This window comes from Gossypium hirsutum, chromosome A11, assembly GCF_007990345.1.
Source record: "Gossypium hirsutum isolate 1008001.06 chromosome A11, Gossypium_hirsutum_v2.1, whole genome shotgun sequence".
Classification (NCBI taxonomy): domain Eukaryota; kingdom Viridiplantae; phylum Streptophyta; class Magnoliopsida; order Malvales; family Malvaceae; genus Gossypium; species Gossypium hirsutum.
Window position 1 is genome coordinate 31,724,097 of NC_053434.1, and position 13,325 is coordinate 31,737,421.

Genomic DNA, 13,325 nt, shown 5'->3' on the forward strand with positions numbered 1-13,325 from the left:
CTTAGTAAATAGTCTATTTTTGTCCACGCGGGCAGAGACAAGGGCGTGTGTCTCAGTCGTGTATGATACACGGTCATGTTACACGGCCGTGTGTACCCTGGTATTGAATTTGTAACCAAGTCAGTATGTTCTATACAGCCTCACACACGGGCGTGTGACTTGGCCCTGTGGCATAAGTCAGTATACGCTACAGGATTGGCACGGCCTAGCACATGGCTTGGTACACGGGGGTGTATGGCCATTTTTTGGGCAAACGGGCTAGCCACACAAGCGTATGTGTTGGCCGTGTAACCCAAGTTAGAAAGTTACACGGAGTTGGACATGGGCTAGGACATGACCATGTGCCCCCATTTCAAATGTCCACACGGTTTCTGACATGGGCGTGTCTGGTAGTCGTGTGAAACACACGGCTGGCCACATGGGTGTGTATCCCCTATTTTGAGAAAAATTTTCAAAGTTTTGTAAAAGTTTCTTGAGTTACCGGTTTAGTCCCAAATTACTCCCATAGCATGTTTTGGGCCTCGAATTGAGAAAATGTATGCTAAGTGGATGTTTAAATGTTTTATAAGTCCGGTAATGTTCCGTAACCTTATTCCGACGTCGAATACGGGTGAGGGGTGTTACAATCTACAAAGCTTCTCCATATAAATGAAGTTGAGATCTACTTCTAATGACTATCAGAATTTAAAGTATGTATATAAAATTATCTTAATCTTGATGGACATCCACTTAATAAGATATTCATAACAAAATCATTTTATTTAATTTGGAATTTCTGTTACAAACTCAATTTATCCTAAGAGTAATGGTGAGCATTCGATCGAATTGAATGAAAAAATTTCGAATTAATTGAGTTGACAAATCTCATTTTATCATCTTTAACTTGATTTGAAATTTTTTCGAATCAAGTCAAGGAAAATGAAATTCAATTCAAGTTAAATTGAATGAAATTGTTTAAGTTAAATTTAAAAAATAAACATGTTAAATTAAAATCTTATTATAATATAACTAATTTCATATTTGAAGATGTAAATTTAAAACCATATATGTTTGAAAACTCTTTCGAAGAAAAAAATTTGAAGATGTAAATTTAAAACCATATATGTTTGAAAACTCTTTCGAAGAAAAAAAATACTTTAATATGATAAGTTATTTAGGTCCTAAAAATTATTATTTTAATTTTGTTTATATATTATTTAGATTTTTTTAAATATTTATAATTTTATTTATATACTTTAGAATTTTTATTTTTTTAATAATTTTATTGAGAAAATGATTAATTTGTTTGATAGAGAACATATTTACATTCTTCTATTATCTGAATCATTGGAATGGTAAAATTGAGATTAACTCGAAAAGTCAAATTATTTAATTAAATCAAGTCGGAGAAAATGAAATTTGAAATTTTTTTCATTTTTACCCCTTTAATCAATGCTTCAACTTAAAATTTTCGAAACTATCATTTTAGAAAGTAAGGGAAAAAAAAGGAACAAAACAGAAAAGCCCTTGCACTCGCGAGGGAGGGAAACAGTGAGCATCTGCTTCTTCTTCGGAGTCCCTGCTTGCTTATAACCAAATTGCCGGTTATGGATCGAAGGGTGAAGAAGGAAGCTGAAGAGATACCGCAAAGAACGATGTCATTTGCTGGTCGGAGACTTAAATCTGCTGGTGAAGAAGACTTCATCCTCGCTCTCTCAACTCACACTCCTACGCTCAACCCTTCTTCTTCGGTCTCTCTCTCTCTCTCTCTTCTTCTTTCTTTACTTCTTGCTTTCAGTTTGTTTAGCTGGATTTTGAAACAAAACGATAGAAACTAAAGAGTCTGAAAGAAAATATGTTAGATCTCGTACTTGTTGCTGTAGTTTTTATTTTCTTCAAAAAAGATCTTTAGAAGTTTCGTAGTGTCTTTGCTTGATTGATAATTATATTCATTGCATTATATTTTATTTTTGTAGGAAAAGAAGGAAATTAGTAAGAAGGCTAATGCGTTAACTGAGAGAAAACAGAAGCGAAAGAAGTGCCAATCCGAGACCATAATTAAACCTGTAAAACCTTTTTTCTTACTCTTTTTTTTTGTTTAAATTTGTTAAATATTTTTCTAGGGCTATTATAGAAATATTTATGACCTAATGACTCAACTGTAGTCTCAAAGTTCCAAAATCATTGCAGAGAAACAATATTTGAATGATTGCTTTTTTTTTTCCTTTCTCAATTCCAAAGATTGTTTTGAAAGAGTCAAAAGTAAACACATAGTAGAATAATGCAATAAATTAAACAAAATTGGCAACTTATGAGCAAGGAGACAGAGGTAAACTTATTTTCCATGGTCAAACTGGTTGCCGTATGGAATGGATTAGAACAAAGAATTTCTAATTTCAAACTTCCAGCAAGAATTGTTTGTCTTTTATCTCAGATTAATTAGCACTAACAAATAAATTTCCGGACAGGCAGTGTCAGATTGTGGGGAGAAGAAAAGAGGGTCAGTGAACTATCCAAAAGAATGGAATCTGCGTATGCTGTTTTACTGCCTTTGGATTGTCTAATGATGTTTACTTTTTTTTTAATGAAGCTCTATGAAAAATAAGGACGTAGGTGATGGAAGATGCATAGCTGAGATTAAGTCTCCAGCTATGATTTGTGCAGAGGAAATTCAATCTAACCTAGAACCTGAATTTCCCAGCTTTGCAAAATCTTTGGTTAGATCACATGTCGGAAGCTGTTTTTGGATGGTTAGCTCCGTTAAATGCTATAATTCACCTTGTATAATTATATTACTTTTTTTTTTTTTGAGGTTTGTGGGATGGGGCTAAGCCTGATAACGAAACAGGGATGTGGTTGGCCTTAATCTTAGTCGCAGCTGCTTTGTTGGCCCAATCCCCTCCAGCGGCACTCCCTTCCTGCTCTACCATCTCCACGAGCTTAACCTTGCTTTCAGTGATTTCAATTGGTCCCTAATAGGATACCAGTTTGGTCAGTTTACTGTGTTGACCCATCTAAACATCTTTCGTTAAAAAATTTCAGGTTCAATTCCATTAGTAGTCTCTCACCTTTCTAAACTATTATCCCTTGATCCATCCTATGATGATGGTTTGATCTTTGAAGGGGATGTCATTAAAAATGTTGTGGGAAAGTTGAAACAAGTAAGACACCTTGTGCTCTCATTTGATAGGAGTCTTAGTTGTGTCAAGTTTCTCATGACATTTTCCAAAGAGATGCCCTTCAGATATCAGTCATTATAGGATAGACCAAGGGTCGATAGTTTAGAAAGTTGATAGATTGTTAATGGAATTTTACCTGAAAGTTTTGATTGAGAGATATTTATATGGGTCAACATGGTAAACTGACCAAACTAAGATGCTATTGGGTACCAATTCAAATAATTGTAGGCAAGGTTAAGCTTATGAAGATGGTGGAGGAGGAAGAGGGTGCTGTTAGTGGGCATAGGGCCAACATAGCAGTTGCAACTAAGACCAAGGCAAACCACAGTACCTGTTTGTGTCACACTTAACCCCACCGCACAAATGTAGCTCTGTTTTTTGAAGTCTAGCCCTTGATTAACTTGTAATAATGAACTCTTTCGGGTGTATATGTGATCATTTCTTTTTTCTTTTGACAGGGGCTTCCGGGGATGTTCTGTAAAACACATTTACCTAGGAAAGATACTACAATCACTTTGGAAGACGAGAGTGGGAACCAATTTCATGTAAAATACTATGCTGATAAAACGGGATTGAGTGCAGGTTGGAGACAGTTTTGTAGTGCCCATAATTTGCTTGAGGGGGATGTTTTGGTCTTCCAGTTAGTTGAGCCAACCAAGTTCAAGGTGATGTTCAATAGCTATTCTTCTTGGCTTTCAACTTCTAGAGTTTGAGGTTTATATTGCTTACGTGCAATATGTGATTATATATCTGTTGATAGTTCTGCCTTGTCATTAGAATTTAATATTAGGAGGACAGTTCCAGGTGTGCGTATTTCTCCATGTCCCAACATTGGATGGGCATCAACTATGAGTGAGGGGTCTGATTCTGGGATCTGATCCTCCAACCTAATATATGATCTTCTATAACAGTATTCGTTATAACATTAATAGTGATTAAAAAAAGCTGGTAAAATACATGCTTGGATGGTTTTTGGAAGGACAAACCGGAAAACGCAATGGAAGAAAAATATGGATAGAGAAACAAAGGTGCAGATGCTATCTAGTTCAGGATTGTACTCCTTGCCCTGTATGTTTCATGTTGGCTTTTGTAGAAAGTTTAGCATAGGAGCTTCATAGGTCATATATATACAGCCCTTAATAGCATGGATCAATGTCTACTGAATTTTGTTTGATCTCCATCTCTTGATAATTAATAAAGGTTTAACATGATCATGCATGTATTAAGCCTATGAAGCTCAAGTGCAAATGCCTTATGTTGTTAAAGTTGAGGAAAGATAAGTTCTACTTTTATGCTGCTGTCTTGTATAACTATATTTTTGTTTTAAAAAAGGTTAAAGGGTAAAAAAAAAAAAATCCTTAATAAAGAAAATCAGAAAATGATTAATTCCTGATGAAAAAGTAATGCTTAATTGAGTCCTCGGTGACTCAAGAAAATTAACTAACCCCTTCCATTAATAGAGACCTTCGATGATCAATTTGATCACGGTCATTGATGTGGTAGATGAAAGCCATGAGAATTTGACATGTGGCTTTCCATATCAGGAAAAATAAAAAAAGAAATAAAAAATTTCTAAAATATATTTAAAAATTAATTCAAAATAGACATCCATAATGAATTTAGAGATATGGACGTCCTAGTTTATTTGAGTTTAGACACTTATTTGTTCAGTTTCATTTTGGCTGAACACAAGACTGTAAAAAATGATAAAACAATAGGTGATGAATTCCATCAGTCGTAGATAAAACAATAGGTGATCATGTATATCTGCCGAAATATGGTGAAAAAACTTACCCTATATATACAGACAGAAATATGATGGTAAAACTTTTTCCCTATTTGAACTCTAATTTACGAATATATTTCTTTTATCATGATTGTGATATAATAAATATTAGGCTAAAGGCTAAAGAGTAAAAATTATGAAAGTTTTTTCTACCATTTTTTAGCAAATATCTATATTATCAGTTATTGTTTTATTCTACAGCTATTGAAGCCATATTCATCACCTACATGTGTATATATATAATTTTTTGAATTATATATTAATTATTTATATTATTTATAGTTTTATGTTTGTCCAGAACGAACTTGGACAAATGTGTCCATATTCAGATGAACTCGGATGTCCATTTGTTAAATTCATTATAGATGTGTATTTTTATTAATGAGTTAGAATATTTTTATATTTCTTTGAAGTTTTTATTGACATTGCATGCCGCATATCATCTTCTCAATGCTTTGGTCTGCCACATTGACAGTTACCGGTCAACGATGGTTTTCGTTAACGAAGCGGCCAATTGGTTTTTGTCATTGAGGAATAATTGGGTGCGTTTTTTTATAAGGGCTTAATTGATTTTTTTTTATTTTTTATTAAGGGTTTCTTTTACCTTTCAACCTTTTAAAAATTAACTTGTCCATACAACTCAAGGATTGTTCACCTTAAGGTCACTGTGATGTTATGAAATGTTGTTAATTTCTCAAGGTAGTGGCTGCTTTAGTCTTGTTACACTTATAACCAAGTATATTACATACCTATTGCATTTGTATTGTAAAAATAGATGATTCCCGAATTTTTGCTGCCCCCAAATCCACCTGCAATTAGAAACAATGCTAGTGAAAATCTTGTTCAGCAAAATAGTTTTGGACACCAGGAAGTTGGTTGAGTAATTTTACTCCCAAAGACTACCTTTACTGTTGTGATTTTTAACTTTTATCGTTGATGGTCTTGAAGTGATGAGGTCGCTTTCCCTCCCTTTCTCACTAAGATCTCTTTTAGTGATTTACCAAGCCCGGAAGGTATTGAATTCTGGGACAACATTCAGATAAGAAAGGATCTTCTTAATAGTTCTAATTATTTCTGGTATTTCCATAGCTAAACTTGCTAAAGAATACTGGTTCTGATCAGGTGGGATTTTGCCTCTAACTAGTTTTGTAGGAGCTGATAACCATCAGATGGAGAACAAAAGCTCACTGATCGTTGCACCAATTGAAGATTTTATATATTTTAAATCCAAGTTGACATAGTTAGTGTTTGGTAAATTGTTGTCTGAAACACGGTAGGCTTATGTTTAACTGACAACCATATAACTTTTCAAATGCATGGTGAGGTTTGTTAGCAGAGATGTTAAGAACCTTAATTTTTATTATGAAGCCTTATTCTTTGAGATATAGTTGGGGCGAACGTATGAAACCTGAATGTTAAAGATTCTGAAAATGTATTTGCCTTATTATGAGGTCACACATTGAAGGGCTAAGTAGGTGAAAAACAATGTCAGGGGTTTTAGATATCTAACTATACAGGATATACTGTTTTATTAAGATTGGTCTGTAGTACTTGAGCAAGCCGATATATCACTCTCCAAAGACTTGCATATGTTGTTTTTTAAGTTCGCTTGATTTGTAGGAGGAATGGAGAGAGACAATATACTTAGTTCCAGCTAACTATGCCAGAGCTTTAAGGGTTCACTTGGTTGAGTGAAAAAGTGGGAGGGAATGTAAAGGTGGAAAGAAAAAAAATTTTGAATGTGTTTGGTGGGAAAGAAAAGTGAGAGGAAAGAAAACAAAAGAGATGACTATTTTCCACCTTAATGCATCAAAACAAATCATTCCAAATTGGAATGATAAGAGGAGAGAAAATGAGAGGTGAATTTATGCTAGTTAAAATTTATGCATTTTTCTAAGGTTTCATTTTCTTTCTCTTATTTTTATACTCTACCAAGCGACGAATGGAAAGAAAATTTCTTTTTCTTTCAATTTTTCCATCCTATTCCTTCCTACCAAGCACGTCAGTGGAAAGAAAAATTATTAACTTTCATCTTTTTCTTTTTTTACTCTTACAATTTTCTATCCCTCCAAATTTTTTTTTCTCTCTTTCAAGTGAAGCCTAAAAGTTTCCATAAGAACTACATGGGTGATAGAGTACTAGTGCAGAGTTCATTATGTTTATTCCCAATCATTATATCAGCAAAACAAAATGACTGCTTAGCAATGTTTCTAACCTGGCCCCATCAGTATATCGTAGAACCTAAGACTGCATTAACATAAGAGGATGCAATGCATTAGGTTTCTTCCTCTATTTGAAGGGAGATTATCTTTTATTTGTTTTAAATGCATATATTTTTGTGAAAGTCCAGTTATTTACATTAGTAATTACTCTCTATCTCTAACATGTATCATCTTATTTTTGTAGATATACATAATAAGGGCAAATGATTTAAATGAATTGGATGGGGCTCTTGGCCTCCTAAATTTGGATGCTTATACAAAACAAAGTGATGCAGGCAAGTTGTTTGGTGTCTTTGTTAGGTCTCTTAATTATCATGCTTGCATGTCAGAAGTTTTGCATTATAACTGAATTTCTGGGGAAAAAATAATAGATGATGCAGAAACTGGTCCAACGGTCTCTAAAAGTACAAAGAGGAAACGTCCAAAATCTCTTCCACTAGCTTCTGTTAGGAAGAAGAACAAGAGGTCTGGCCTACAAAGATTGTCTTGTAACGTTGGGCAGCCAGCAGAGCAATCTGAAAATGATAGTGAAGAAGTTGGTTCAGAAGTTTTGGAAGGTTTCAAGCGAACTGTGTCTGCAATTCAATTCAAAGACATAACAAGTTTCGAGAACATATTGGTCGATGGCTTGGTTATAGATCCCGAGCTCTCGGAAGACATTCGCAGTAAATACTACCAGCTATGCTGTAGTCAAAATGCTTTTCTTCATGAAAATATTATCCAGGGTATAAGTTTTAAATTTAAAGTTGGAATTATTTCCGAAACTGTCAATATTGCTGATGCTATAAGAACTTGCAAGCTCACAACTTCTCGAGATGAATTTGATAGTTGGGACAGGACCTTGAAAGCCTTTGAGTTGTTGGGCATGAATGTTGGTTTCTTACGAACTCGTCTTCACCGGCTTGTAAACCTTGCATTTGAATCAGAAGGTGCTGCTGAGACAAGGAGGTATTTTGAAGCTAAAGCAGAACGAGATCAGACAGAGAATGAGATAAGAAACCTTGAAGCAAAACTGACGGAGCTGAAGGATGCAAGTAAAACCTTTGGATTTGAAATCGAGAGTTTGCAATCTAAAGCAGAAACAAATGAATTCAGGTTTGAGAAAGAAGTTAAGGCTCCATGGTGAAATGTCCTTAAAAATACCAAGGGTTTATATCCCAGTTATTTTCTTTGCCCGTTATGTATTCATAATCTCCGACGGTAGCAAGATGACAACCCCAGTTTGTATTACTAGGCAGTTTCATTATTATTTGTACTTTTCTTGGATGATTCTGTGACATTGGAGGAATGATATTTCTGCTCTTTTTCTCTCATTTGCATGAGGGCTAATTACTTGTCTTCATTTTGTTTCATTGTTAATGGGAGAAATATGATCATCAGGTAAAGCAAATTATTCTGAGATGGTGCTCGAGGTTGGCATGCAGAAGTTTTAAATTGCACTTTTAAAAACAAACAATGAAATATAAAATATAAAATATATGGTTTGAAGATAATAATAATATATGTATACAATTTTAAGAAATTAAAACAAATAAATTTAGTTTAAACTGTGAAAGAAAATCATTTTAAATAGGTAAATGATTAACCATATTAATTGCAATCTAATTGCTTTCTAATTAGTATTATTTATCATGTTAAAAAGTATTATTTAACATGTTATTAGAAGATTAAAATTTTATCATGTTGATTAAAGAAAAATTCAAAATTCAATTTTAAAAGATTTAATTAACAATTGAATTATAGATAATTTTCTCATCAATTTCGAGATGGCTACATGGGTGAAACAATTTGAGTAATAATATTAAAATGTGTTAAAATTTCAAAACAAAACTTATTTTAAAATATGTAATTTTTTGTTGGTTTTCTTAAAAATATAAAAATACAAAACTATCCTCATAAGAACAATTTATTTTAAATATGAAAGGGTTAAATAGTAACCGAGTTGGTGTCACTTTACTCGTGATACCAAATTCAATAAATAACTTAATATCAGTTAACCAAACATGTAATTTTTTGAGATTTTATATTTATATTTATATTTTTATATATAAAATGCATAATAAATATAAATATTTTATAATTAAAAAAAGTTAGGATTTAAAATAAGTGAATAACTTATATTAGGTTAATTTAAAAAGTTAGTTTTTAAATACCAATGACATAATGCGTTGAACTCAAATTACACCAAGAGAGGATGACTTGGTGTTTAAAAATTGAAGAAAATGAAAACACAAAACAATAACAGAAGAAGTTTAGTAGTTTGGCCTTAATTGTCTACTTTCATTACCTTAACTTTCCTCAACTAAGTAGAATTTTTACACAATCTCTATCTTTTAACTTAGTAAGATAATACCATTACCCTAAAGGTTTTCTACCCAGAAATTTTTTAAAAGTAACCCGTCAAAAAGAGAAATGGATTAAGAATGAATATGAAAATTGAAGCTTTAAAATAGTAGCTGAGATATGGCACTCCTTCAAGCACTGCATGAAATAGTAAACAAATAGGAGACAAAAGGTTTGTTTACACATTTTGATTTCCCTATGTCTGCGAAGTCTAGCTCAGTGGGAAATATTTACTATCTTCAACACTTACAACAAGTGATCCTAATCTATCACACACCCATGATAATTTCCTCACCTTCGTACCTTGAAGAATGATATTCTCACCAATAAATTCACCCGTTTGAATTCAACAAATAAAATCATAACACAAAATATTTTACTATCAACATGAACTCATAAAATAAAATTCCTCACAAGAATAGATTAAGTGTTTAATCTCCCAGTACAATAACCTATACAAATCTCTCAATTATATGGAATATTTTCAAACTTTCTAACATAATAAGATCTATCATAATCTCACCAAAACAACAATAAGATAACTTTAATATGATTTAATAATAACAAGCAACATAAGCATGAATTCTTGGCAGCTAAGAGTACAATATTCCAATTCAATCCAATATCCACGATCTAAGGGACTAGATAGGGTGATCCGATCTGATTCAATATTCTAAATTTGTTTCCTAAGTGATATGATATTCATTAATGAACTAAATATGATCTACATAATTAGCACACCCATAAACATATTTGTCACACCCCAGTTTAGACGGGTTTAAGGAGAAGGCGTATAGTAGTGAAAGAACCTATGTTTGGCGGGTTGTAATTCGCCCATTTGTTTCTTTTGGTGTATACTCGAAGGTGTGTAGTATATGTCTAGTAATTAAGTGAAATTTTTATTTTTCTAATTAGCCAAAGAGTAAAGGTTTTAGCTGGACAAAAAGACTTATTACAATATGATTTATCGCCAAATGTATAATACGCCCAATTTGTCTTAGCGTTGTTCTCGTTGGGTTGTTGAGTGCTTGGTTAGGAACCAACTAAATTGACTGTCTTAATATTTATTATGCAAGATTTTTATTTATGTTTCTTTTGGAGTCTAGAGGCTAATAAGAGAGACAAGCTTTGAATTTAAGTGACACTTGCTGAATGTCTGTAAGGGATATTGGATTATATATATGAAATAAGGGTTCTGAGAGGAGTTTCTTTTGGATTCTAAATTTTACTCTCTGATTCTTTTTTAGAACTGATTTCATTTCTTCTTCCTTGTGCTGGAAACATAGATTCTTAGTTTAACTAGTGGTTATTCCAACTTTAGGTAAGTATTACAACTCTGCATGTTAAATTCTGAAAGAGTAAGTCTGTAAGGAGTGTATAAACAGTAAGATGTAAGTATAAGGCTTTACATGAGGGTTGTAAGTGCTTGAAATGATGGTAAGTTGTTTACGAATAAGCTTTTAATGGTGTTTTTATGTTTTGTAAGCAGTGGTTGTTGTTGTTTCATAATGGATGATTGGGTCTAGAGCTTCAAGTTACCGTAAGTGAGTGGAGGTGAGTCTTGACTTTGACTCTACTATGTGTACGATTCAAGTAGATATATATGAATATATGTACAGAATGAAGATATTTGCAATAAATGGTAAGAGTATGAGTATAGTAAGGATGAGTTATGTGTTATGTTGATATGTATGAAAATTCTGTGGCAAAGTGTGATGACTAGTAAGTATGCAAATAAGTTCTGATGTAAGAATAGTATAAGATGGTCAAACATGTGAACCTATCTGGGTAAGTGAATGTTATGTGAATGCCTCTGGTATGACAACAATTTTGCTAACTATATTGGCAAGTCACGATATGAAAAGAAATGAAAGACCATATGGTTATGATTCATGGCTTGGAGATCTACTGTAATTCGGTGTAGCAGATTAAACTAGTTTTCACATTTAGGGAGCTTGAATACAAGCATTTTCGTTATGTTTTAGTTAAGTTTTCTTAGTTTTATTATATTCAATAAAATGTGCAAATTGAGTCTTTTATTGATCTTAGGGGTTGAATGAGGCCTAAGGTGAGCTAACGCACTTTGTGAGTGTGCATGAGACTTTTAGAAGGCATATTAAACTAATACTGGTCGCTATGTCACAACACGGGATGACTAATGTCGCAACATAGGGAACAAAATAGAGAAAGCTCAAGTCTTCCTTCGATGTTGCGACATAAACTGATGGTGTCGCGACATACCTCTGAAGATAGCTGAACAGGAGTATACTGATTGCTATGTTGCGATACAGGTCCTAGTGTGTCGTGACAACTACTCTGTGACAGAAATTAAATACGAAACGGGGGCATTTTGGTCTACACAATCAAACTTTAAGCTCAAGGACATCATCTAAACTAGGGTTAAGGACGACGGCCACCCAAAGGCTATAAATAGGCTCTTTTGGCACATGTTATAGACATTATTCCTTTAACCTAGATTCTCTCTGTAAAATTTAGTTTAATTAATTTAGTTTAGTTTTCTTTCATTCTTAGGTTTTAGATTTCTTTTGATTGTTCTTGTTGATTTCAAGAGATCTAAATTGTGGAAGCATTCAAACTCTATGGATTCGTATTTAATTTCAATATAATCAGGCTCTTTTATTTAATTTATCTTGTTGATTTAATTAGCATGCTTTCTCTTTATATCGATTTCATATTTGTCTATGAAAGCCATGAGGAACTAATCCCTCTATGGGGGATTAGTGAGTAGAGGTATGATCTATTAATTGTTTTATAGGGTTACTCAATGGATCAACTATTTGGGAAAGAAAGAACATGAAACAAACCCTAGGCTTGACAACCCTGGTAAGTCATCAAGGTGGGAATTAACCCAAAATTGGCATTGCCCATTCGTGAACACCTTCACCCCAAGCCAATCTGGACTGTGAGGTCAGAAGATAAGTAGTTCTTTCTAACTCGTAATGTTAGTGGAAGATCGAAAGATTCTACTAGGGTAGCGACTAGTAGATTGACGAGGAAGTTGAAGCAATAGTTGATGGGGACTACAGAAGCGAGCTAATTACCCATAATCGAGATTTGATTTACTCTTTTCTTCTATCTCCTAAATTTTATTTATTTTAAGTTATTTTATTATTCTAAAAGCTTAAAAAACCTTTCTTTAATGTTTTATACTATAATTTATTCAAAGTACTACTTAGATCTGTTAGTATTTAGGTTAGAATTGATATAGTGCTCGCCTCCCTCAGTTACTTTCCTCGGAGTACCTACCTACTTATTTGTAAAAATATATTACAGCTCGACTCGTATACTTGCGGGTATTGCCTTTTTGTTCTAAATTTTATTACAGTATTCACACTTTGGATGTTGGTACATCCGGAGGCGGTCAAGTTGTTGGCGTCGTTACCGGGGAGGTAATATTTCTAGATTAATTTTAATTTTTGCACTTTTAAATGAATAATTAGGAAATTTGTAGGTTATAGATATGATTTTATTTTATTTATTCTTACTAATCTCCTTTTTTTGGGGTTTAGTGTATTACTCGCAATAGGGGCACACTTATTGTAGTAGCCATCGGTCCAAAAAGAATAATTCAAAGAAATCCATGACAACAACAGCAGTAGTAGTAGATGCAAGAGCCACCACCATCAATTGCTAGTAACGTACCCTGTGAAAATCCACTATTTGGCAACACTGACTATAACGCCCTAGGAAACTTACCAACATCACAGCTACCCGCAAACATTCATATTGCTTAGAACGAAAGAAGCCTAAGAGATTATGCCTTACCATGTTTAGACATGGTTCAAGAGAGTATAA

General features: G+C 33.3%; 1 protein-coding gene across 2 annotated transcripts; it reads left to right on the forward strand.

Moving 5' to 3' along the window:
• The first annotated feature begins 1,431 nt into the window (after positions 1 to 1,431).
• LOC107897211 (B3 domain-containing protein Os01g0234100) lies at positions 1,432 to 8,479 on the forward strand. Of its 2 annotated transcripts, none has more exons than XM_016822578.2 (7): positions 1,432 to 1,730; positions 1,956 to 2,045; positions 2,448 to 2,479; positions 2,570 to 2,729; positions 3,617 to 3,823; positions 7,351 to 7,441; positions 7,538 to 8,479. In XM_016822578.2, exons 1-7 carry the CDS (start codon positions 1,587 to 1,589, stop codon positions 8,290 to 8,292), a joined length of 1,479 nt encoding a protein of 492 aa, XP_016678067.1. In that variant the 5' UTR covers positions 1,432 to 1,586; the 3' UTR covers positions 8,293 to 8,479. The 2 variants fall into 2 exon arrangements, with proteins under 2 accessions (XP_016678067.1, XP_016678076.1); XM_016822587.2 differs by having other exon boundaries at positions 7,547 to 8,479.
• The last annotated feature ends 4,846 nt before the right edge of the window (positions 8,480 to 13,325 follow it).

What these genes read in the sequence shown, in the direction of transcription:
- LOC107897211 (XM_016822578.2), top strand. Translation starts at nt 1,587, where the DNA reads ATGGATCGAAGGGTGAAGAAGGAAGCTGAAGAGATACCGCAAAGAACG. An exon ending in CGCTCAACCCTTCTTCTTCG is followed by an intron (nt 1,731 to 1,955) that starts GTCTCTCTCTCT and finishes TTATTTTTGTAG; the next exon opens with GAAAAGAAGGAAATTAGTAA. An exon ending in TCGGAAGCTGTTTTTGGATG is followed by an intron (nt 2,730 to 3,616) that starts GTTAGCTCCGTT and finishes TTCTTTTGACAG; the next exon opens with GGGCTTCCGGGGATGTTCTG.